Raw genomic sequence first — 27,549 nt, forward strand, 5'->3', positions numbered from 1 at the left:
GGGAGACAACGTCTTTAAAGTAGCCGGTAAATCGCTTAAGCAGAACTGTTAGCTCAGACAACAGAAACTCCATTGAACCAGACCAAACTACAGCATTGGACAGACAGAAAGTTATTCAGTTGCATCAATCATACACTCCCACACACTTTCTCTCTCCTTCTGGGTTTTTTCATGCTGTCACTGAGACATGATATGAAGCGCACACACACACACCCCACCTTGCCAGACCCAGTCTCCTTACACCATCATCTCCCCCATTGACCATCTCTAAAACACTCTGGTTTATGCCTCAACAGAGCTATCCAGGAAAAAGTAAAATGTGTATCCACTGTCTGTGACAGGCTGTTGATAGTCAAAGTGGACAGTTGTATCCCTTTGACACATTTTTAGGCCAGAGGAGTGTGAGACACAGCTGAGAGAATAGTCCTAGAGAGAGTAGATGCATGGCTTGAAAGCCTCCTGATCACAGTCTCCCACAGATCTAAGACCCTGTAGAAGAGAGGAGGAGGAGAAGGGAGGAGAGAAAATGAGAGTGTTTAGCGGTATGGGCCATAAAAGTGCTGCAATAATCATAATAAAAAAAGAACTCGGAGAGAGACGAATGGAAGAAATTACAGTACGCTTATCTCCAAGGGGGCTTGGCTCAGAGACGCTCCACACACAGTCACACACACGCACACACTGTCACACAAGTCTGGCAGATGCTCCACACATACACAGTCACACAACAAGCGAGGCGAAATCCCCACAAGTCTCCCACAGCTTTCTCTACCTTTTTTTCCTCTCACTCCTTTCTTCATGTTTGTTCTCGTGGAAAATCTTAGATGAGCATCTAGTCTACTTAAGCCTCCCCCTCTGTCCAGACTCTGGAAAAATCATCTCCATCCCTCCTGGGAGAATAACCGAACGCAAGGCAACCCAGAAACAATCATACCTGCTCTCATTCTGCTGGCTTCAGGGGCCTTGGCTTTGAACAGAGGGGGGGGGGGGTAGAGAGAGAGAGACAGACATTCAGACAGACGGACGGAGACAGAGAGAGACCGAGAGAGATCTGTAAAAGTTATGGAATTTTAGCACCAGACAGAAACAATTCCAAAACAAGTGAGTCACCAGAAAAGCAAAGGCAATAAGGCATAAACACAGTTGCGGGGAGACAAAATGGCAGAGGTTAAGAGAAATTAGTGCAGGAGAGTCCAATATAATCACATTAACAGTGTCGTGATACCCTCTCTAATGTCAGACTGAATGCGCCGATGGGAGGGTCACTCATGTAGAAATACCTGGAGAATATGCTTCTCAATGTCCACCTTGAGACCATTTAGCCAGTCAACGTCCAGACATTATAGATCAACGGAGGACGGCATCAATCCATGATCTTTCACACTTACCAATGTGGGAAGCTAAACTGAACAACCAGCGGGAGATAATGTGATACCAATCTATCAGATGTGGAAGAACTGGAACCAACAGCCACTTTCCCACTGCACTCCCAGTCCACACTCCCACTCCACACTCCCAGCGCCAACTCCCCATCCCCTCACATACTTCTACCAGTCAGATGTGTAGAGTACAGAGGCGAGCTGAGCAGCAGCTGCTGCGTGTCTCTATCTGCCCACAGAGAGACTGAGATGCCTTCCATCCGGGTTCCATCTGGCCCATTGCCGTGGTAGCAGATAGACCGACACAAACACTGTCCAGCGTTGGGATTGTCTATACTCTGCATTCTATAGTCCTCAGTTTGTGATAATGTGATTCATGTGATTTAGACCATGTCACAGCAGGCAGGGCCCAGGGAGGCTGCAAAGTGTGTCTGAAACCAGGGGTCTCAGCAGGCATGGCCCAGCCAGGGAGTGAAGACAGGAGGACCAGATGACCAAAGGCCCCTGGTATCAAAGCCCCTACGGCCCAGTTGCACACCTGTTCAGTAGGCTGGTATCAGGTGGCGTTGCCCTGCCCCGAAGTACACACGGAGTGTGCGTCCCAAATGGTAATCTATTCCCTATATAGTGTACTACTTTTGACTAGAACCCAATGGGTCCTGGTCAAAAGTAGTGCACTAAATAGGGAATAGGGTGCCATTTGGGATGCACATGGAGGCTGCCAGGCACCTCCATATACCCCTGTAGAGAGGCTCTGAGAGTCCCAGCAGGAGCCAGGAAGCCCGGCCTGATTGATGATGGGGAGCCTGGTCCAGGGATTTGTGTGTCCTGGGTCCATTACAGTCCCAAATAGAACCCTATTCCCTGTATAGTGTACTATTTTTGACCAGGGCCCTGTCCACTATATAGGGATGGGAATAGGCTGCCATTTGAGACACAGCCATGCTAGTGACTGGCCAGGGACGGAGAGGGAGGGAGGTGCGGACAGGACTGTGGAGGGAGGCTTGTCTGGACCTATCACGTTACGCTGAAATCAAACCCCTCACACAACAATCACCAGACGACAGCTGTTGCCAGCCTCGGCCCGCCAGGCCAGTCCCAGATGGCATACCGTGACTGGTCAGAGCATATGTACGTAAACAAGGAAAATACCATTCCATTAAATACAAAACTATCTCAGTTAATGAATCATGACTGTATGCAATCTTAACAGATTTTTACGTAAATTACCAAAACAATACGCAAAGGGAGGATGATGCAATTGCAATAAACAAGAACTATGTCTGTCGATTAAGGCATGTCGAAAACATATTCCAAGTGAGACATTCTTCTCTGCCAGACAGTAATAACTACAGGATGATTCAAGGCATTCGGCCAGCCGCCTGCGTCGAGCATTCTGAATGCAATTTCATGACCCTTAAATGATGTTTCACGACCAAACATTCATCAATACATCAGCATAGTAGATAATGACACTTCCATAACCAATGTATGTACAGCCTCCTGGTATGAAACTGTCTTTAGCCCAGCAGTAGAACACAGCTGTCAGAGACCTCTCTCTTTACACCTCCATCCAGTCAGTCAGACCTGACACCCTTACACACATGTGCACGGGTACACACCTAGACCCGCGCGCACACACCTCTAGCCCTCAGTAGCCCGGCAGTAGGAACCAGAACCAGGCCGTTTTCCTTCATTGACAGAACTCATTATGAGCCTAAAAGTCCTCAGTGACTCAGAGCTAACTCAAAACATCCTTCAATTAGCCAGCTAGTAAGAGTAATCTATCAAAACATTCTCCCTCCCTCTGCAAATAATAATAACGGGCAATTACTTTCAGCGTGAACGTAGCAGACACTTTATCATAACAGAAATAGAGTTGGCTGGAGCAGCTGCCTGTAATAATGGATAATGCCTTTCAATACAAGCAGCCCTTTGTAGCTGGGTTGATATACTGTCGAAATAACCAAAGGGTGACTTGCCATATTCTATACTTAGGCCTGGGGAAACATGTCCCTGCATGCTCAACACAGGATGCTCAGCAACACAATCATCACTCGTCTACAGCAGAGAGACAGCACTACCCGAGCACTGAAAAGTCAAGGCTGTTGGAAAAGCCTTGCACTGCCTGGAACTTATCCCATGAACATTAAGATCTATCTTCATCAGATATAGGTGTGTGTGTGTGTGTGTGTGTGTGTGTGTGTGTGTGTGTGTGTGTGTGTGTGTGTGTGTGTGTGTGTGTGTGTGTGTGTGTATCATGGTTCTTTCTGGATCACTGCTCAGACAGAGGGGAAGAAGGGAACCTGTTGACTGCTCTTATCGCGGGCCCCACCGGCCTTCACCCTGCTGATCTGAGGGCCGATGGGGAGCCTCTCCACTGCACCTGATGCTAATCAGTCTGCCTCCAACCTCCAACTCCAGGTCACACACAGAGACACACACCCCCACCGAGACACACACACCTCAAATGGGCCCAGCAGAACACAGCAGGCAGATAAGACGTCAGGGGCAGATCCGGCTTCATAGGATGATAGTAATCAGGGTCTGATAAAGTGGGCTGCAGGGATGCAGAGGATCACAACACCGCCTCAAGGAGCGAGAACGAAGCAGACCCAAATCTTTTCCAGATGAGTTTAAGCGGACGCAGTCCTCACAATTCCCCGCCTCCATCGCCGAATACATTCACGTCACGTACAGTAAGCCTACTGAGCCGCCTGGGGACAGCAAGTCTAGAAGTGGCATCACATAACTACATATCCATTCAACATGTTAAAGGATCCTTCAGATTATAGGGTGTCAGTCTGTACGATTCAAATGAACCATACGTCTATAATATGTGTGCTCAGCATAAACACACTGTCAGGACACCCAGGAGGAGATATGTTTGAAGAGATAGCTGTGTCAGTGCTTGTTTTGACATCTGACTCTGGTGATAGTTGGCTCCCATCGCTGCTGGGTTATTACCAGGCAGATGACTAGAGGAATGTTGTTCTCGGCTACTACCCGAACCCTATTCCAAGAGAACCTGTCTGGAAGGCCCCAAAAAATTGTCAAAGACTCGAGTCACCCAGGTCATAGACTGTTCTCTCTGCTATCGCACGGCAAGCGGTACCAAAGCACCAAGTCTAGGTCCAAAAGGCTCCTTAACAGCTTCTACCCCCAATCTATAAGACTGTTGAACAATTAATCAAAAGGCCACCCGGACTGTTTGCATTGACCCCCCCTTTGTTTTTACACTGCTGCTACTCGCTGTTTATTATCTATGCATAGTCACATTACCCCTACCTACATGTACAAATTACCTCAACTAACTTGCACCCCCGCACACTGATTCAGTACCGGTACCCCATGTATATAGCCTTGTTATTATTTTATTGTGCTACTTTTTTCCCTTTAGTTTATTTAGTAAATATTTTCTAAACTCTATTTTCTTATAACTGCATTGTTGGTTAAGGGCTTGTAAGTAAGCATTTTACAGTAAGGTCTACTACACCTGTTGTATTTGGCTCATGTGACAAATAACATTTGATTTGAATGGAATTGTCGCCTTGTTAGAATGCGTTCTCTAATAACTCTGTTACTAGAGAGAGAGAGAGAGAGAGAGAGTAATGCTGGAATTGTGTTCATGTACAGTACAGTATGTAGCTTGACCTGTCTCTTGCCCTTAGGATTGTCTCTGCGATTGACTGTTAGTGCCTCAGGAGCTGTTATACTCCTTTCCTTTAGAAACTGTGACTGGGGGGCTGTACTGCCAGTCACCCTCCAGGCAGAGCTCCGAGCAGCTATCGGAGAATTCCACCTGATAAAACAATCATCTGCTCAGCCTCACGCTGATCCGCGGCCAAGAGCGTCTCGTTTGATGTTTGCCTCTGGTAAGTTGATTAGACAAAGATGGCCTGTGTGAGAGACAGAGAGATATATACTGCTGGCCGGGCCCTCTCCCTGACTTTGTTTATTTTCAGCCCTATCAGCCAATCATATGGCCAGACCCAGACATAGACTTGCATCCCAAATGGCACCCTATTCCCTATACAGTGCACTACTTTTGAAAGGGCCTGGACAAAATTTGTGACCTAAATAGGGAAAAGGGTGCCATTTTGGGACACAGCCCTACACTAGGGCAAGGAGCTTCGCTCAGACCTCTACTGTTTATCTCTCTGCTGCTACGACAGAATGACGTTTGTTTTTCAGAAAGTATCTGTGCTTATTTTTGTGTAACAGACGCCAGCGACATGGGAAACACCACCCCGAGGAAATGCCAGCATGATATTTCCCACGATGCCCCTCACTGCGTTAGCAGTGGATGTGTTGGTGGCAGAGATGGAGATAGAGGTGTGAAAGCCACTTTGACATTTCCTCTTAAACTTAAATTAATAGCGTGTATTCGCTTTGTTTATTAGAGACGGGATTCTATTTGAGCCAGGCATCTATTTCCTTAATGCACACAGTTTTTGCTCAATACAATGTTGAAAAAACTACCACACTGTTTATTGTAACCAGTATGACCAAATCCATTGCAGTCGGATCAGAAGTGCAAAGGTTGCCTACCATACATCACCGATTTCGCAAGATCTCACGCAAGATTTACCATTTGTCCACGTCCCCCAGGTGAAATTGATGCCTAAACCTAACCGTCAAATCTTTTATGCTTAACTGCATTTTTTCCCTGTTTTAACAAACTTAACCTTACCATGTGATCTTGGTATCACTAAAGTTCATTCGTAAAACAATTTATTTAGACCCGCCGTTTATTCGAAACAGGTGTTTATTTGCTGAAATGTGTGCCAATGCCCGGCTATTAAAAGGGATGGGCGGCTATTTGAGACTGTTTCATTTAAGTTTTACGGTAGTTCATGAAAGAACACATGGAGAAACGTTAAAACCTGACACCAAAACATGTTCACAAAGGCTCGTGGCAACAGTAGAAATGTAGACTTCCAATGAGCGCTAAAGAGAAACAACTTTTGCACCTATGGGTCAAACCCCATCCAGAAAAAGGTAAGTAGCAACACAATCCTAGGGGTTTAAGACCTGGATGAAATATGAGCACATGGCAAGTCTGGTAATACAGTTTACTGTTCCCCTCTTTTCCTCCCTATTCTCTTGCTCTCTATGACTCTGGGATACTTATTAACATTAGAAGTAGTGCATCTAATCTTGTGCAAATGTGACACAAAATAATGATGTCCATTATCTGAGACCAGTATTCCCCTCCCGCGCTGCTGTGCACACAGCCGCAACCTGGTACTTACAGGTCTTATCAGGGATCTGCTGGTGGAGAATGAGCGCTTTGTTCCCCCTATTCTAGGATAGTGCCTTTCCAGTCCGCTGGCTTGTCTCTGCTACCTCACTGAGACATACCCTCAAACACGAGGGAGGGAGGGAGGGAGAGCTTTGATCTGATACTTTGATCCCGGTTGGTCAACATAGACTGATGACATCATAGCTGTTTAGTACATAAAAGCTATAGTGGCCGTTAAACCTGGAACTAAAGGATTACAAATTATAGCCCACTGACCCAGAGTCAAAAGAAAACACTGCCATTTGATGGAGAGAAAAACAGATTGTCACATATTACAGCCAGTTCTTTGTTGAAGGTGGTGATGATTGAAAAAGCAGGCTTAGTGATGATTGAAGAAGCAGGCTAGGATGTGTGATCTGTGAGCTGATTGGGCGCTTTCTTTACAAAATATACCAACGTTCTCTTGAGTGATGGGGCAAAGTTTTATGGCTCAGTCCATCCGATCTCGATCTGAAGGAAGCTCAAGCCAGGAGCATCAGTCAGTCCTTCTGAAGTCTCATCAAATACAGCCAGCTCCCCCCTATCTCTCTCGCTCGTTCTCTCTTTCTTTCTTTGCTCAGAGACATACAGTAAGTACTGTAGCTTCTTTGATCTAGAATTTCTAAAGCAGGAGATGTGTGCCTTGATGTCTTTGGTTACAGAGAGAAGTCCTGCTACGATTCTATTCATCAATAAGTCAATGAAGAAAGGTGAATATTTCAGCTCAGCACTGTCCAGACAGAAGGACAACAGCAATTCTAATTCACAAAAGTTTCACACAAAATGCGTGATATATTTCAGTACTTGGTTTCGTTGTAGGTACAGTAAGTGTCAATCGATTGGTTTTCCTCCAAGCCATAGTGCAGTAATTGACCAGAGCTGGTGTTGTGTTCCATCAGAAATGTTTTGTTATTGTTTGAACAGTGAGACAGAAGTAAAAATGTGAGCTTATCACTGTCAGAATCATACCCGCATGCAGTCACCACCGAGGTGTTCTGTATCACTTAATTTGCCAATTTAACTGTGCAGTATTGGACAGCAGCCAGGAGGCAATGTATTGTGAAGCAGGCAAGTGCAGCTGTGCATTTCTCTCTGTTATTGGAAGGATAAGGGCCCAGACCCCCTGACTGTATCCCAAATGGCACTCTATTCCCTACATAGTGCACTACTTTTGACCAAAGCCCAAGTAGTGCACCATACAGGAAGTAGTGTGCTATTTGGGATGCAACCTCTGACTGGTTTATGCCCATACAGAATGGGTTCACTGGGAGCATGGCAGGAAACTATTCATTTCTCTCACTTCTGGAGTGAAAACGTAGAGGAACTCAAAAAAACGTTTGAGGGTTTCACACGTAGATGTGGAGAAGATATAGAGTAGGCCTGACAGAATGCAGCTGGTGTGTGTGTGTGGGGGGGGGGGGGGGGTATACAGTGCCTTCGGAAAGTATTCAGACCCCTTGACTTTTTCCACATTTTGTTACATTACAGCCTTAATCTAAAATTGATTAAATAGTTTCCCCCCCTCAATAATCTACAAACAATACCCCATAATGGCAAAGCAAAAACAGGTTATTAGAATAAAAAAATAAAAAAAAAAATATTACATTTACATAAGTATTCAGACCCTACTCAGTACTTTGTTGAAGCACCTTTGGCAGCGATTTCAGCATCGAGTCTTCTTGGGTATGATGCCACAAGCTTGGCACACCTGTATTTGGGGAGTTTCTCCCATTCTTTTCTGCAGATCCTCTCAAGCTCTGTCATGTTGGATGGGGAGCGTTGCTGCACAGGTCTGAACACTTTCTGAAATCCCTGTATGTGTGTGTGTACGTCCTGTTCCTCTTCCTGCTTTTTGTCCTGTTTCCTCTAAGCCCATCCTTGTAACCATGGGAACCAGATGCATGACTCTGCATGGATATCAGGATGGAGATATCATGGAGCACATCATGGTAACTAGAGAGACTCATGCAACTAAACCTATTTACATTAATATCTTGAACCTATACCCAATGTCCAATTAGAAGAAGCATTTGAGGAACACTATTTACAAAATAGGCTTGACTGTATGGAAGATCATGGGTTTATACGAATCTTATGGTCCATCAATACCCCTGTGTAGACAATGGACCTTGGAGGTGCACTGTATGTACATACAAGGTGTTACTACTGGGTGGAAGTTGGGTTTACAGGGAGCTCTGTACGTGGACATATCTGTGTACTTGACTGACCCTGGCTGCTGTACAGTCAGTTCAAAACAGAAAACGACATGTTCCACATCGGCCCCTGAGCCCAAACAGCCCAGTCAGAGAAAAGCGTTTCAGCCGGAGCAGGCCACAAGACCCCTGCTTGTGCTGCAGGCCAGGCCAATCCACTCTCTAAACATCAAAACACACACACAGTCCGTTCTGCGGCCAAGACGCCACTTCCTCTCCCATCACGAGAGGCAGAGAAGAAACCAGGAAAAACAACTCTCCATAATCACTGCCTGCCCTGACTGACCAGCCACCTCTGTGCTGACTCTGACAACAACAAGCATCCGAAATACACTCCAAAGCAAACAGAGGAAAAGCCTCATTACGTAGAGTGGAGGGTGATGAATGTGCATGCCTCCTGAAAGGACTGAATGAAATGTATTTGAGTGTCGGTATCAGCAAACTTTCCCTCGTGTTCGTCTCAATACGGAGGCCAGCAAACCATCTTAACTCAAGGAGACAGTAGATGCATGATTGCAATTTGATGTTGGTAACAGAAGCGGAGGCAGACTAGGCAGAATTAGTCAACCAGTTGTCCAGTGAAATGTTTATGTGTCCGAGTATCTCCTCCATCTGCCACTGAAGGTCATGATCATGGGCAGCTTGTGTACGTGTCATGGGCAGCCAGTGAAACCAAACTCTGGGCCCTGCCTGGGCATAATGCCGAATTCACGTGTTAGTCGGAACTAGGAAACTCAAAATGTTTGACTTGCACGTGTATAACTACAACCAATTAGCAGCAAATCAGCAAGCCGGAAATTTCACCGTTCCCTAGTTCTGACTAGCATGTGAACATGGCATAAAACACAGTGGATTATGACTGAAGGACAAGCGAGGATGGAAGGCAAGACAGAGACAGAAACTGCATCCCAAATGGCACCCTAACCCCCAGTAATAGTGCACTACTTTTGAGCAGGGTCCATAGGGCTGCCATTTGGGACACAAACTGAGACTACTGAAGGTACAGATGGACACATCTGCGCCCCCGTCTTAGGTAGGAAGGCCAGCCGTTATAATGTCAAGGAAAAGGATTGTTGTCTATGAGCCAAACGGCAGGCTGCCAGGTGTCCTTAGTTCGTTACAACGCTTATCTCCACAGAAATACCCCCCAACGGTCACAGGCAGAACCGGTGCAGGGCCAACTTATCTCTATCTCTCTCTGCCTGAGACGGAGTGGCCTTCTGCAGCCAAGGACAGGGTCAGGAGGGGTGGGTGGAGGGTGGGGATAGAGGGGTTGACCAGGGACAACAGGATTTATGCCTAGGCTCTTCCACAATCCACCACCCTAGAATTCTAGAGCAATTCAGCACGTTCTGTTCTATCCCGGTAAGTAGCCCAGCAATTCTTCAACAGCAGAACGGAGTGTGCGAATCATCATCATCCATACATGAGTTGTTGAGCAAAGAATTGGGACACATCTTGGAACTGACCCAAAACAAACTGCAATATTCGCCCACATAAAAAAAGACCACAGTTTACTACTGAATACTACAGTACCTACTATAGAACTGTAGAATACTATATACTGTAGAATACTATACAACACACTGTATTATCCCTTGATCATTTGTAGTACTTGTTACAGAATTGTGTTGTATACTGTAGAATACTATAGTAAATACTACAGTATTATCCACAAAAAAACACTATATTAAATACTACAGAAATGTCCGCAAAAACAACTTTTTTTTTTTACTTCAGCATTTCATTTGCGTATACCCTGCCCCATACCCCAATTTTTTCCACCCGTAAGTGAGAAACGTACATGCCAAGTACAGACCATATATTGTGAATATACAACACATGTAGAAAGTTCAGCCTTTTTTGGTTACTATATGATTTTGATGATTTCATCATTTTGATGTCTTCACTATTCACAAAAATAAAGAAAAACCCTGGAATGAGTAGGTGTGTCCAAACTTTTGACTGGTACTGTATATAGAACCAGCCCAGAACCATCCAACACCATCAGACCTTCACAAGGAGCGAGCGGACCACAGGGGAGTGCCATCGCTGACCCCTGGGTCTAAGGCTTCCTTGCGTGTTTGCTTGCTCTTCGGGTTGTTTTTCCTCCCCTCTACAGATCCTGAGCCAGCACCAGTCCCAGTTCCTGTTTTTCTCCCAGACCCACAGTTCTAGAACCAGCACCAACCACTGGTTTTCCAGCCCTGGTACCAGCACGATTTCCAACCCTGCCCCAACATCAGCACCAACCCTGGACACAGCCCCAACGCCAGCACCAACCCTGGACACAGTACTGACCAACCACAACTGCCTCCTTCCTCCCTCCCCGAACAACACAAGGTCAAACACTCCACCAGACCAACCATGACTGACTGACAAATTGATGGACTGATGATTCTTTCATGTTATTTGAAAGAATGCATTTGTTTTTTGGTAATTGTTAGTTTTACTTTTGATTTGATTAACTTAAGTTGGATTGGTTATTTATTGTTTGAATTGTTTATTATTTTGAAGTTCAACTAAATTGTATTTAATTTGAAATTTGAACATGTAATGAATTTACATTTGAGTATTTCTTCAGTAGACCCCCCCTCCCCCAACATTTCTATGTCAAAGATAATAAATCAAAAAGACTTCAGTAAATAATACAGTCTGCAAAAACGCTACATTAATTACTGTAGTATTCCTACCATAGTAAACACTATAGCATTTCTTTTCATGTGGGTCTCAACGATGTGAAATGAAACTCATTAAATGAAATACACTCTTTGCAACGATGACAAGGACAAGCATTTCCCATGACATTTGAACATGTCCCCTTTTCTCTCCCTCAGTGGAAGACATCACTTATATAAAGTACCATCTATTAGTCTGATGTACAGTCCAGCTAATGCAGAAGGAAGATTAACAAATGACAAAGTCACAAAAACATTAACACTGGCCAAGATGACAAAGAAAATTACATTAGATATATTACGTCTGAGAATTTCACTAGCAAAACAAGCCCACTCAAATGTTGACATAAGGAATGTGTGTGCTTGGACTATGGGTATGGTGGGCTCTGTACCTCCCAAGCAGAATTAGTTGACAGTAAAATACGTCATTATTTGGGTGGTGACACCAAGCAGGAGAGGTCTCTAAAGAGAAAATAATTGCAGGACATTAGACAGCTAAACTCTCATGGGGTATCCTCATTGCTCAGCGTCAAGAGCACCACCTCAACACTGCAGAGTGAGAAAGAGAGGCCTTGGAGTCCCAAACCGCACCCTTTTCTCAACACAGTGCACTCCTTTTGACCAGAGCCTAGCTCTGTTCAAAAGCAGTGCACTACTGTATATAGAAAGTTCGGTGCAATTTTGGACACATCCTTGGTTTCCCCATTATGTCTCTGGTTGCGTATCAGTCTCCAGACCAGAAAGATCCCAGATGTAGAAACTGTAGTGAACGTCAAAGGGCCCTCTCTGGCCTTTGTCCCACTTTTCCCCAATCTCTACCTCAAATCAAAGAGGCCCAATAATTGGGCAGGAGATATCAAAGACCAACAAATACCTGAGAGGGTGGAATGCGCTGGTAAGCGGTGAGTGGAACAATCTTATCTGCCAGCCACTGTAGACACAACCTCATGCAGATTGGGGGGGTTGTAGGAATATCTCTGCCACACTTCATAATCTCTCCTGACACAAGTATATGTTGCTGCTCTTGGTTGGTTGGTTGACCCAACTGCTGGGTTGCAGGCATTGGGTCACTTACTTGAGTTGTTTTCTTTAAAAACTGCTGGGTTATTGCTCCTAGGTGCTGGGTTATTGATGCTGGGTTATTGCACTCAGAAGACTAGAGACAGGGCTTAGTAGTGGCGTGGCTTTCAGATAGTTATTTTGGCCACCCGTGAAAGTAGATGTCATTCTGGTTCATCTGTTCTGTTGTATAGTTAGCACATGTTAAGGTTGAACACTGACAAAAAATTTTTTTGCTTTAATGAGGCTTACACAAGTGCATTAATTTCTTATGAGCCCATGCACATCCATCCCAATGTTGGGTTATGTAAATCATGCATATGCCAAAATTGTATCTCAATGTTGGGCTGTGTAAATAATAATATGAATTTTATATTAGAATATGTAACGGGGGAAAAAATATAGGAAACTTGAATTATACAAACTTAACATGATGAGAAGGGATTACATTTACTCTTACGGGTGGCCAAAAATAATTATCTGAAAGCCACGGATTTGGAGTAATGACAGGTATGGCATCATGCAGACTTCACTTTGCTGCATACATTCCTTTTCAGTGTAACAATTACTTCAATGTGTTCAATAACATTGTGTTTATACTATGGTATTCTATTGTTGAACATCGCTCTTGATCCTTATTGGGAAATGTGTTGATACGTTTCAATGGAAACTTTTAATTATTTGACCTCAAGCTTGTTCTTTACAGTCTGTTTTCACCATAAAGGCAGTACGACTTGATGAAGCTAATTAATCACAAAATCTAAATGCTATTCTATCACAAGGTTTCATTCCAAAAGGTTTAGCTACTTCAGTTACATAAACATTACTGTAGTAGTCATTCAATCACTAGTAGCGGCCATTTAAACCACTAGTAGCGGCCATTTAAGGCTTTAGTACAAAATCTCGATGCCCATTCCCAATTGGGACAATAATGTAAAGAGTGTAATAACAGACCTAAACACATCTCAAATATGACTTACTATCCCATCTCCTATCTATACTACTTACAAGATATTTAATACTTATTTCTAGTCCTATTTATACTACTTACTTACAGTACTTAGGCTCATTGCTCCTTTGGGAGAATAGGTCACAGTGCAAGTCCTATCTATGCAATACAGTATTAACACTAACGTGTTATGATAGAATCACAAGAGTGGTGTCTTTATTTACCATGCTGACTCAACATAACACACCCAGCCTGACACCCAGCTCCTGTTCTTGTCTATGCATCTTGCCGTGGCAACATTTAGGTCTGCCTACCTCAGCAGTAAAATCCCCAGGGCAGGCTGCTTTTCACACTACCATGACTGAAGGAGTGGGGATACTTATCCTGACACAGCACAAGCACATCCTTCAGTCCGCAGGCTACAGAGAGATAGATTTAGAGTCGAGCAAAAGTGAATGAAAACAGAGGGGAGCCTTGTCATTCAATAGCATGATATAAGTCCTGAAAGAGAGAAGGGTAGATGGGTTCATGCTTATAGGCACAGAGGTACGCACACTACAACTCTTAGGATCGGGAGAGCTAAGGAGTGTCTTGTTCAACTGTTATTAAACATGTATACTCATCTCCTCAAGTATTTACCGCTTAGCCCTTCTTGAAAATGCGTGGATATCATTTTGGATCCTCATTTTAAGAGCCATAAAAGAATGTGATGACAGGTTTCTTTTCTGTCTGGCAACAGTGTGAGAAGGTGCAGAGGCTAAGTAAGGGATTCGTTGAAACACAGCCATCGAGATAGCTGGGGGAGATAACATTTTCTCTGATTTAGTTTTATTGATGTTGCCGAGCCCTTCAACAACAATGCCTGTGTCCCAAATGGCAACATATTCCCTATATAGTGCACAAAAAAAGTAGTGCACTTTGTTGGGGAATAGGGTGTCATTTGGGACGCAACGGTGCAGCCCTACAACAACAATCTGATCTCCCAGAGATGTTTACAATCTTCTGCTGCGTTGCTTTGGCCAACAAGCCTTTCTTCGGCTTCCTGTCGGCACCAGGGGGGAAGGAACGGACGCCATTTGCTGGGCTCCTGATTACAATGGGGGCAGAAGAGGGCAGTGGATAGATGTACCAGATAGAGTGTTCTCTACTGTATCTGACAGCACCATGGAAGGAGCAGCTCACAGGGATAAGAGGCCTGGGTGCATGGTGGTGAGAGACAGAAGAGCCATCCATCTATACACTGATAACCAATGCCTGGGAAGTGTTCAACAGGCACAAAAAAAGAAGAACACGATGTGAAACAGGGAGGTACTACCTGTCCAATAAAAAAAAACACTTGTTTACGGTGTTGAAACATTTGCCTTATCGAACATGACCCACCCAGCTCTCTGATGCATCAATAACCAGAAAGGTAATGTAGGGCTCTCTCGTGTCTAACATCACTCTGGGTCAAGCATTCAAACTCCTATTAACAGCGACATACAAACACAGTATAACATCTATGCAGCTGATAACACCTACAGTTGAAGTCGGAAGTTTACATACACTTAGGTTGGAGTCATTAAAACTGGTTTTCAACAAATCCACAATTGTCTTGTTAACAAACTGTAGTTTTGGCAAGTCGGTTAGGACATCTACTTTGTGCATGACACAAGTAATGTTTCCAACATTTGTTTACAGACAGATTATTTCACTGTATCACAATTCCAGTGGGTCAGAAGTTTACATACACTAAGTTAACTGTGCCTTTAAACAGCTTGGAAAATTCCAGAAAATGTGTCATGGCTTCTGATAAGCTAATTGACATAATTTGAGTCAATTGGAGGTGTACCTGTGGATGAATTTCAAGGCCTACCTTCAAACTCAGTGCCTCTTTGCTTGACAGCATGGGAAAATCAAAAGAAAATCAGCCAAGACCTCAGAAAAAAATTGTAGACCTCCACAAGTCTGGTTCATCCTTGGGATCAATTTCCAAACGCCGGAAGGTACCACGTTCATCTGTACAAACAATAGTACGCAAGTATAAACACCATGGGACCACGCAGCCGTCATACCGCTCAGGAAGGAGACGCGCTCTGTCTCCTAGAGATGAACGTACTTTGGTGCGAAAAGTGCAAATCAATCCCAGAACAACAGCAAAGGACCTTGTGAAGATGCTGGAGAAAACAGGTACAAAAGTATCTATATCTACAGCAAAACAAGTCCTATATCGACATAACCTGAAATGCCGCTCAGCAAGGAAGAAGCCATTCCAAAACTGGCATAAAAAAGCTAGACTACAGTCCGGAACTGCATATGGGGATAAAGATCGTACTTTTTGGAGAAATGTCCTCTGGCCTGATGAAACAAAAATAGAACTGTTTGGCCATAATGACCATCGTTATGTTTGGAGGAAAAAGGGGGAAGCTTGCAAGCCGAAGAACACCATCCCAACCGTGAAGCACGGGGGTGGCAGCATCATGTTGTGGGGGTGTTTTGCTGCAGGAAAGACTGGTGCACTTCACAATTCTGACATTTCACATTTTTTAAATAAAGTGGTGATCCTAACTGACCTAAGACAGGAATTTTTTACTAGGATTAAATGTCAGGAATTGTGAAAAACTGAGTTTAAATGTATTTGGCTAAGGTGTATGTAAACTTCTGACATCAACTGTAACTACTGTGTATTGTAAAATCTCCCCTACACTGAGCAACACATATTCTTCTGCACACTCCACCCTTGTGCAAGCGAGTTTAAACAAAGACTCTACAAACCCCCACCACCACCTCCATCCAAATCAAATCAAATGTAAAATGTTATTGGTCACATACACATATTTAGCAGATGTTATGGCGGGTGTAGCAAAATGCTTGTGTTCCTAGCTCCAACAGTGCAGTAGTATCTAACAATTCACAACAATACAAACAAATCTAAAAGTAAAATAATGAAATTAAGAAATATATAAATATTAGGACGAGCAATGTCGGAGTAGCATTGACAAAAATATAGTAGAATAGAATACAGTATATACAGATGAGAAGTAAAGTACTATGTAAACATCCTCAGTTAAAGCTGCTGTTATTCTTGGAACGAGTACAATTTGAGAAGCGGAGGGTGTCCACTATCTTTTCTATTTCTATTTCCTCCTTCTCGTGTTAATAACATTTAGTGATCTTCTGACTGAATGTGAGCAGAGCAGCTGCAGACCAATGATAAAGTAAACCAGAAATGACGCACCTCTCCCCAGAAAGCTCTTGAGTTAGCCTAACTTAACAGACTTTATGACAACAGTCATTATGGCATCAATTAACTTGGTTCTTTAAACCTGAATGCCAACCCACACTGCTGTCTACTTTCTTAGGATGGCATACTGCCCATGGAACGATACGGATCGAGATAAACAAGACGAGGTGGCGTTTATTTTCTTTACATGTGCTCACCTGCTGAGGCCACTAAACTCAAAATGACACCAGTGTTTTTGTTGACATCCGTGTTAATGTTACGGTAGAAACAGCATGCTGGGATGCACGTTGGATGTTTAGCTGTCTCACAGAGGCGTGCACTTTGGGTTACAGTTATAACAGTATACACAGGTGAGGATAGCGTGAGACTACAGTATAAGTATATGACTCCCTGAACCTGGTGTGGCTGTTCTGGGTTAGTTCAGCCAGGTGGGTGACTGACCTCTGCAGGTGTGTCCTCTGGTCCGTCATATTATATACAGCATATTGTTATACATTGTATTGTATATAGGTGGTTACATTATATACAAGTATCTGACCTCTGTAGTCTTGTGGTCTGGCCTCTGAGGACCGTGGCCCCTCAGGTTGATGATGTGGACCTCTTGAGGTAGTCCTGTTGTGCCGCGGGAGGCACAGCCTGACAGGGCCGTGAAACTCTTTAGCAGGGCCTGCACCGGGTGGCCTACGCCGACTGGCAGCAGCTCACACGGGCTGCGTGACAACGGGCCTGTGGGGCAGAAAATAAAAAGGAGATGAGTGCCAACTCATGCAATTGGTTTTCAAGAATCCAAGATCACCAGCGTGTAGCTAGAGAATCTGCATGAAAAGAAACACGTACACTTTAACATCAACTGAAGTTCGAAAGAAAAAAAGCCAACAAACACAAGAGGCAAGTTTTCCACACCGCAGCTTCGGTCCAACGAACTGGAGAACACTTTATACGGAGGCTATGGAAACAATTTATAGACTGTTCCTAATTAGAGTGTATGAATCAGCTGCTCTTTTATGAATGATGAGGGCAAATAAAGGAATGTCCGCATGCAACCATAATGAGTGGCATAATCATTATCTACATTGGGCGTAGCAAAATAAGACTGCCCGCGCACATTGTCCGGGCACAAAGCTCACTACTTCTCAAAGTAGGCCATTCTCTCCAGTCCACAGCCCACTACACAGCAGACTGGCTTCTCAACAAAGAGCAGCACCATGCTTTCTGACCCTCAACAGGCCACTAACACAGACTGGCCGCGCCTCTGAACAAAGCAGTGTCTAGCTAAGCTTCTACAGGCTGTTACGGTGTCAGACCTATAATCAAGATGACCCAAAAGAGCCCCCCAATTATAATCCCCTTTATGTCACTTTAATTTCTTTCTCTTTTCCCTTAAAATTGTCCAAATCGGGCCTTCTCTTAATTCTCTAATCACTACAGGAGGTGGACCAGACTTCACAGTGTAGTGCTCTTGGCTCTGGACAACCCATAATTAGCCGTTATGACTGGGGGGTCAATTATAGAAGTTGCTGTGGAGAGCTGGCACTGGAGGTGTCCCTGTGAGGGTCTGAAGCGAGAAGCCTGTCAGATTGGTCTACAGTGTGTGTGTGTGTGTGTGTGTGTGTGTGTGTGTGTGTGTGTGTGTGTATGTGTGTCCTGCAGCACTGAAAAGACTGGTGACCTTGGAATTGGAGGATAACTAGAACGGATGGACTACAGCAGGGATCATGTAATTGACCATAACGAGCACAACTTGTTAACAACACTTCCTCGAAAGTAAAAAAAAAAAGTTATGTTGGAGGCGGTGGGATAAATGTCTCTCTATGGATCAGAATCTCACTTTTGAATTCTTGTTTTCATTTCACTCCACAATGATTAGCCTAATAGGTGGTTCAGGTAACATTGTGAGGTATAATTACTAAAAACTGAAGGTAGCCAAAGTAAATTATAATAAATAGGCTACATCTAAATCTCGGACTGCCATAGATAGACTAATTTCCTGAGGGCAGTGGTCCAACAATAAGGCCATCTGCCCCTTTCCTCTCCCTGTGTCCGTCCATCCATCCATGGCTGTCATGTGGAGAGGAACAGTAGGACTAACGAGCCCTGTCAGGCATGCAGAGCTAAGTCCCAGCGTGGTGAAACCACAACCCCACCTTGCAAGTAAAACATTTTAGCGGCCCCCTTCATAACAGCAAAGAGAAGATTTAAAAAAAATCTAGGTTAATTTCCTGCAATTCTACACATTTTGGCATGGGGCGGAGAGAAAGATTAGCAGTTTTACAGCTAATTTCCTGTAATATTTGTATTTTTTATTTAACTAGGCAAGTCAGTTAAGAACAAATTCTTATTTACAATGACGGCCTACCCCGGCCAAATCCAAACCCGGAAGACGCTAAGCCAATTGTGCGGCGCCCTATGTGGACTCCCAATCACGGACGGTTGTGATACCGCCTGGAATCAAACCAGGGTCTGTAGTGACGCCTCCAGCACTGAGATGCAGTGCCTTAGACCGCTGCGCCACTCGGGAGCCCACATTTTTGCATCCATCCTGTTTGCAGTTTTTAATATGATAATTGATGATCAATGGGTCCCACCCCGATCGGTAATTCGACCATGCTCACTACTAAGTTCAGATAGCTGGCCGCTAGACTAACTTACCAATCTAAATACAAATTGCTGACAAGAGCAAATTAAGTGACTGCTGATGCACAACCACATTTCTAAATTGCACCTTGTGTATTCTATTATTTTAACTCCCTGCCCTATATAGTGCACTACTTTTGACAGATTTTACCTACACACACACACATACACACAAAGACAGCCCTAAGGTTTTGTGCAAGGCGTTGGACAGGCCGTTTCCATTAGAGAAACTGTGTCTCAGGGGACTGGTTGTGGCCAGGCTTTCCTCCTGTAGGTCAGTCCCTACACTTTTACTCTGCCTGAACGCCCTACAGACTCGCCTTGCGCCAGCCAGCGCAGGGCCTGCTCACATTTCAAACACTGCACGATAAACACGCTATGGTTGCCGATGGCAATCAGTGGGGAACATTTGTAAATAATTCAAGAGAAGTTAAAGACAGGGGAGATAACTTTAAAACTCCTCTGTCTCTTACATAAATACTGTACCTCAACAGTGGGTTGCTAGAGGAAGGTTTCTCTCTGAGTGCAGCTATTGTTTTGCAGTACTGTACACATAAACACACACACACACACACACACACACACACTGCACATGTTATCCGCACAAAGCCTGAGACATGCGTACCTTCCTCTCTGTGTCTGTCCCCCACCACCCACCTCTCCTTACCCCCTTCTCCTCCCCTAGGAGTACACACCGGTACCTCTCGCACCAAAGTCATCAACCTTCACCCTTTCAGTCCTCATCTCACAGCACTTAAACTCACTTTTTCCCCCACACCACACCACACAGTGGAATAACAACCACCCCATCAGCCAGACAGAAAATTGTCCTTTTTGGAAGACGGCCAAGAGATTACGGTACTTGTTGGGCAGTGATGTTGTTTCTTTATTTAACTTCATGGAAAAAAGGGCTATACTGAGACAATACAGTGTAGTGGAAGAAAATAATCCAGAAGATTTGGACAATAATTGAAGGAAACCAAGCATTTGTTTTATAACCCTAAATACGAATGCAGCTGTGGGTAATAAACAAAGACAGTGTTTCCATCCCATAGAATAATGTTTTGGAGATCCAGGGTATCTTGTTAAAAATCATATCAGGACTCAATGGTTTTGGCCAAGATGCAATAAATAGAGCAACAATACGAGCATAATTTCCCCCAACAATTAAGTGTACAACGAAGACAAAGAGATACAAACTCAGAAAGCAGCTCTGATTATTTGTGTATTACATATTCATCTATGGCCAGCCATATTTACAACATTATTAAACAATTATGTATTTTGGACATTGACAAGCGGGAACTTAGTTTACTATATATATTTACACACAGGAACTTTAATAGACATGTACTTACACAAAAATCCTCTATTATAGCCATAATATCCTGGTATTATTTATATTTTTCTGTGTAGCTGAAACCAACTGGAGTCTAATCCTGCACATCTGGTATGGTCATCACAGTTTGGAGCCTCCACGGGAGGAGGGGGACGACTTGTGGCCACAGCTTTGTCTCTTCTGTCACCTTGTCTGATCCCTCTCCCCCTGTCTATACCTCCTTCCCTCTCTCTCTCTCACTGTCTGTACCTCTCTCTCTCCCTTTATCACCGTCTGTACCTCTCTCTCTCCCTTTATCACCGTCTGTACCTCTCTCTCTCCCTTTATCACCGTCTGTACCTCTCTCTCTCCCTTTATCACCGTCTGTACCTCTCTCTCTCCCTTTATCACCGTCTGTACCTCTCTCTTTCCCTTTATCACCGTCTGTACCTCTCTCTCTCCCTTTATCACCGTCTGTACCTCTCTCTCTCCCTTTATCACCGTCTGTACCTCTCTCTCTCTCCCTGTCTGTACCTCTCTCCCTGTCTGTACCTCTCTCTCTCTCCCTGTCTGTACCTCTCTCCCTGTCTGTACCTCTCTCTCTCTCCCTGTCTGTACCTCTCTCTCTCTCCCTGTCTGTACCTCTCTCTCTCTCCCTGTCTGTACCTCTCTCTCTCTCCCTGTCTGTACCTCTCTCTCTCTCCCTGTCTGTACCTCTCTCTCTCTCCCTGTCTGTACCTCTCTCTCTCTCCCTGTCTGTACCTCTCTCTCTCTCCCTGTCTGTACCTCTCTCTCTCTCCCTGTCTGTACCTCTCTCTCTCTCCCTGTCTGTACCTCTCTCTCTCTCCCTGTCTGTACCTCTCTCTCTCTCCCTGTCTGTACCTCTCTCTCTCTCCCTGTCTGTACCTCTCTCTCTCTCCCTGTCTGTACCTCTCTCTCTCTCCCTGTCTGTACCTCTCTCTCTCTCCCTGTCTGTACCTCTCTCTCTCTCCCTGTCTGTACCTCTCTCTCTCTCCCTGTCTGTACCTCTCTCTCTCTCCCTGTCTGTACCTCTCTCTCTCTCCCTGTCTGTACCTCTCTCTCTCTCCCTGTCTGTACCTCTCTCTCTCTCCCTGTCTGTACCTCTCTCTCTATCCCTGTCTGTACCTCTCTCTCTCTCCCTGTCTGTACCTCTCTCTCTATCCCTGTCTGTACCTCTCTCTCTATCCCTGTCTGTACCTCTCTCTCTATCCCTGTCTGTACCTCTCTCTCTATCCCTGTCTGTACCTCTCTCTCTATCCCTGTCTGTACCTCTCTCTCTATCCCTGTCTGTACCTCTCTCTCTATCCCTGTCTGTACCTCTCTCTCTATCCCTGTCTGTACCTCTCTCTCTATCCCTGTCTGTACCTCTCTCTCTATCCCTGTCTGTACCTCTCTCTCTATCCCAGTCTGTACCTCTCTCTCTATCCCAGTCTGTACCTCTCTCTCTATCCCAGTCTGTACCTCTCTCTCTATCCCAGTCTGTACCTCTCTCTCTATCCCAGTCTGTACCTCTCTCTCTATCCCAGTCTGTACCTCTCTCTCTCTATCCCAGTCTGTACCTCTCTCTCTCTATCCCAGTCTGTACCTCTCTCTCTCTCGCTGTCTGTACCTCTCTCTCTCTCTCTCTCTCGCTGTCTGTACCTCTCTCTCTCTCTCTCGCTGTCTGTACCTCTCTCTCTCTCTCTCGCTGTCTGTACCTCTCTCTCTCTCTCTCGCTGTCTGTACCTCTCTCTCTCTCTCTCGCTGTCTGTACCTCTCTCTCTCTCTCTCGCTGTCTGTACCTCTCTCTCTCTCTCTCGCTGTCTGTACCTCTCTCTCTCTCGCTGTCTGTACCTCTCTCTCTCTCGCTGTCTGTACCTCTCTCTCTCTCGCTGTCTGTACCTCTCTCTCTCTCGCTGTCTGTACCTCTCTCTCTCTCGCTGTCTGTACCTCTCTCTCTCTCGCTGTCTACCTCTCTCTCTCTCGCTGTCTGTACCTCTCTCTCTCTCGCTGTCTGTACCTCTCTCTCTATCGCTGTCTGTACCTCTCTCTCTATCGCTGTCTGTACCTCTCTCTCTATCGCTGTCTGTACCTCTCTCTCTATCGCTGTCTGTACCTCTCTCTCTATCGCTGTCTGTACCTCTCTCTCTATCGCTGTCTGTACCTCTCTCTCTATCGCTGTCTGTACCTCTCTCTCTATCGCTGTCTGTACCTCTCTCTCTATCGCTGTCTGTACCTCTCTCTCTATCGCTGTCTGTACCTCTCTCTCTCTCGCTGTCTGTACCTCTCTCTCTCTCTCGCTGTCTGTACCTCTCTCTCTCTCTCTCTCTCTCACTGTCTGTACCTCTCTCTCTCTCTCTCTCACTGTCTGTACCTCTCTCTCTCTCTCTCTCACTGTCTGTACCTCTCTCTCTCTCTCTCTCACTGTCTGTACCTCTCTCTCTCTCTCTCACTGTCTGTACCTCTCTCTCTCTCTCTCACTGTCTGTACCTCTCTCTCTCTCTCACTGTCTGTACCTCTCTCTCTCTCTCTCACTGTCTGTACCTCTCTCTCTCTCTCTCTCTCACTGTCTGTACCTCTCTCTCTCTCTCTCACTGTCTGTACCTCTCTCTCTCTCTCACTGTCTGTACCTCTCTCTCTCTCTCTCACTGTCTGTACCTCTCTCTCTCTCACTGTCTGTACCTCTCTCTCTCTCTCTCTCTCTCTCTCACTGTCTGTACCTCTCTCTCTCTCACTGTCTGTACCTCTCTCTCTCTCTCTCACTGTCTGTACCTCTCTCTCTCTCTCTCACTGTCTGTACCTCTCTCTCTCTCTCTCACTGTCTGTACCTCTCTCTCTCTCTCTCACTGTCTGTACCTCTCTCTCTCTCTCTCACTGTCTGTACCTCTCTCTCTCTCTCTCACTGTCTGTACCTCTCTCTCTCTCTCTCACTGTCTGTACCTCTCTCTCTCTCTCACTGTCTGTACCTCTCTCTCTCACTGTCTGTACCTCTCTCTCTCTCTCTCACTGTCTGTACCTCTCTCTCTCTCTCACTGTCTGTACCTCTCTCTCTCTCTCTCTCACTGTCTGTACCTCTCTCTCTCTCTCTCTCACTGTCTGTACCTCTCTCTCTCTCTCTCTCACTGTCTGTACCTCTCTCTCTCTCTCTCTCACTGTCTGTACCTCTCTCTCTCTCTCACTGTCTGTACCTCTCTCTCTCTCACTGTCTGTACCTCTCTCTCTATCACTGTCTGTACCTCTCTCTCTATCACTGTCTGTACCTCTCTCTCTATCACTGTCTGTACCTCTCTCTCTATCACTGTCTGTACCTCTCTCTCTATCACTGTATGTACCTCTCTATCACTGTCTGTACCTCTCTCTCTATCACTGTCTGTACCACTCTCTCTATCACTGTCTGTACCTCTCTCTCTATCACTGTCTGTACCTCTCTCTCTATCACTGTCTGTACCTCTCTCTCTATCACTGTCTGTACCTCTCTCTCTATCACTGTCTGTACCTCTCTCTCTATCACTGTCTGTACCTCTCTCTCTATCACTGTCTGTACCTCTCTCTCTATCACTGTCTGTACCTCTCTCTCTATCACTGTCTGTACCTCTCTCTCTATCACTGTCTGTACCTCTCTCTCTATCACTGTCTGTACCTCTCTCTCTATCACTGTCTGTACCTCTCTCTCTATCACTGTCTGTACCTCTCTCTCTATCACTGTCTGTACCTCTCTCTCTATCACTGTCTGTACCTCTCTCTCTATCACTGTCTGTACCTCTCTCTCTATCACTGTCTGTACCTCTCTCTCTATCACTGTCTGTACCTCTCTCTCTATCACTGTCTGTACCTCTCTCTCTATCACTGTCTGTACCTCTCTCTCTATCACTGTCTGTACCTCTCTCTCTATCACTGTCTGTACCTCTCTCTCTATCACTGTCTGTACCTCTCTCTCTATCACTGTCTGTACCTCTCTCTCTATCACTGTCTGTACCTCTCTCTCTATCACTGTCTCTCTATCACTGTCTGTACCTCTCTCTCTATCTCTCCCTCTATCGCTCCTGTCCAGCAGCTGCTAGCCCCTCTGGCTGGCCAGGCCGAACAAACGCCCACAGAGAAGAATGAGAGAAGTGGTTGTTCACTCCACGTGAAAAACAACCCCGAACCAGAGTGCCCACAAGACAATTCACTAAACAGACAGCAGACTCCTCCAAGACCTAAGCCCAGCAGATCCAGTGATATCTGACAGTAAGAAGTGATATTCAATCTGCGATATCTACCGTAACAGCAAAATATTTATCTCAGATTTTGGTTAGGAGAATAAGTCATTAATGCTGGGTGCTGGATTATTGAGATATGACACAGCGGGTCAGATCAGAAGACTGGAGGCATAGTTTGGTATGGGCGTGGCATACAGACAGTTATTTTTAGTCCCCCATGAGATAAAATGTCATTCCTGTTCATCCGTTCTGCTGCATAGTTATCACATGGTAAGGTTGAGCATTGACATTTTTGTAGCTTCAAATGACGCTTACAAACGTGTATGAGTTCCCAGAAAGCCTACGGAAATCCCATTGCTGGGATACGAGATGGTATATCTTATTATAATATATGAGCACATAATCTAAATATTATACAACAATGTGTACAATAAAGAAATTGCAGTATGTAAACTTAAGATGATGAACAGGAATGACATTTACTCTCACGGTGCCAATACGATCTAGCTAAAAGACACACCCCTAATAAGCCACGCCTCCTGAAAATAACCTAAGGATTACATTAAAAAAGACCCAGCTGCTAGGTCAACCCAGCATGAGAGTAAAAAATACCCAACTGGTGGTTAAATTAACCCATGTTTGGGTAATCCCAACAACCCAATTTGTTTGGTTATTCACGCAACCTAACTAGCTGGGTCAAAATAACCCAATATGTGTTCAGTCCACTATTTAACCAGCGCTGGGTTACCAAATAACCCAAATTAGGTTGTTTTTAGCCCAAAAAAAATTTAGAATGTGGTTTCCACAGGACTGTCTCTTCCTGTCTCAGTTTGGCTTCTGACAGGGATGAGGCAGACAGAGAGCCCTGCAGGAGTGCAGCATGTGGGATAGAGAACACATCCGTTTGAGTGAAGACAGCATGGTCTGGTCCTGCCAGGTATGGCCTGGACCCACAGACTCAACATCCTACTATCCTCAACACCCAGACCTATCCACAACCAGAAAACACAAAAAACTGTCCAAAATGAATACTCAAAACCCACAGAAAACCATTCTGTGTACCTCAACAGTTTCAGAGCTGATACAACTGACTGATCTAGAACGTTAAACTCCTGTTTCCTTTCAAGGGTTCAGGGTAGCATACCTTCACGAGGAAATCATTCTCTGATATCATAAATGAGTAACTCAAGTAAGTAACAGAAAGATGAGGTTCCAGATACAGAGAGGATGTACTGTCGTTGATGGTAGACATACAAGATAAATGGATGCATAAAAGGTGACATGTTTCTGCTGCTACCTCAACTTCCTGACTGAAAAGTATACGCCTCTCTCTTTCACACCCACACGCACCTGTTTATAGAAGGGCAAAGGCCAACAGACAACAACTGTTACAGCTATTAAACGAACATATTTACATAGATATTCTACCTTGAGTTAACATATTTAGATGTGATTTTTTTTTTTACATATGGTATAATCATCATATCTTGTGGAAGGTTCCAGTATGAAGGGTGACTGAAATAACTCAATCCTGAAACCATTTGCTATATGTAAAATGTCACTCGGGTTGTTGTTTGGCATCATGGGGTAACAGTACTGAAAAGGCATTTGTTATATAACCTACATTACCGTATGAGCCACAGTTTCAATTAAGTCCTGTGAGTCGAGGGAGACGTATAAGCCACCCACACACATGCTTCACGGCAAAAGTAAAAATATGCCAGAGAAAATTAAAAAGAGCTGATAACCTTCTGCTGTGCCTTTGACTCACTCTCTTTCCCACTCCAGTAAGTAAGTAAGTAAGTAAGTAAGTCAGAGTCTCTCTATATCTGAATATTCTGACTAGGTTATATATTATGCGTATATAGGGTGCCGTTTGGGATAAAGAATGAATGAATATGCTGACTGCGATATATAGTACTAGTGGGAAAAGCATCAAGAGGAGATGACGACTGTTTAGGTGACTGAATTTAGGCAGGGTAGAAACCAAAGGAGTTCACATCTTCACACATCAAACCAGGAGTCTAGTAAAAGACACGAGCGAGAAAGTGAGAGTGAGTGAGAGGGAGAGAGCGAGAGAGAGAGAGAGAGGTCACGTATGGGGGAGGCTCTGACACTGACAGATAAAAATGCACTCTGACTCAGATGAGCATAACTCCTTGCAACTCCACTCAACCTTAACCTAGAACTGAGGTTGTGGGAGTTGAGAAGCACAAGCAGCCAGTAACAGGACTGGTCTAGTTCTCAATCTCTATCAGTCTCTACTCTACCCCTTACAATACATATTACATCTACTGAAGTTCGCTTGTCTGGTTATCCCTATTTTGTGAATTACAGTTAAGCATACACCGATTAAAATCAGGTGGTCGCAGTATATCAGTCTCTACTCGGAAGATATATATGTGAACTGAAATGTATTCTGTAGTGTAGGCTTGTTGAGTGCTTTGATTATTACACTAATGTTGAAGACTGGGGAACGTGGATAGTTTGGGATCGCTCACAAAAGGGTTAGTACTAGGAGGAGAGTCAGGATGTGAGCGTATAGAAAGCTCAAAAGGATACTTCCGTCTCAGAGATTGTATAAATACTCTATAAGCCAACACGCTTAAG

General features: G+C 44.7%; 1 protein-coding gene across 1 annotated transcript in view; it reads right to left on the reverse strand.

Moving 5' to 3' along the window:
- LOC129855439 (transforming growth factor beta receptor type 3-like) overlaps positions 1-27,549 on the reverse strand; it is a 141,116-nt gene that overhangs the window by 70,134 nt on the left and 43,433 nt on the right. The window contains exon 3 of the mRNA XM_055923093.1: positions 17,324-17,511. Coding sequence (XP_055779068.1) covers positions 17,324-17,511 — 188 coding nt within the window. The remainder of the gene's footprint in view (positions 1-17,323; positions 17,512-27,549) is intronic.

This window comes from Salvelinus fontinalis, chromosome 5 (genome assembly GCF_029448725.1).
Source record: "Salvelinus fontinalis isolate EN_2023a chromosome 5, ASM2944872v1, whole genome shotgun sequence".
Lineage (NCBI taxonomy): Eukaryota > Metazoa > Chordata > Actinopteri > Salmoniformes > Salmonidae > Salvelinus > Salvelinus fontinalis.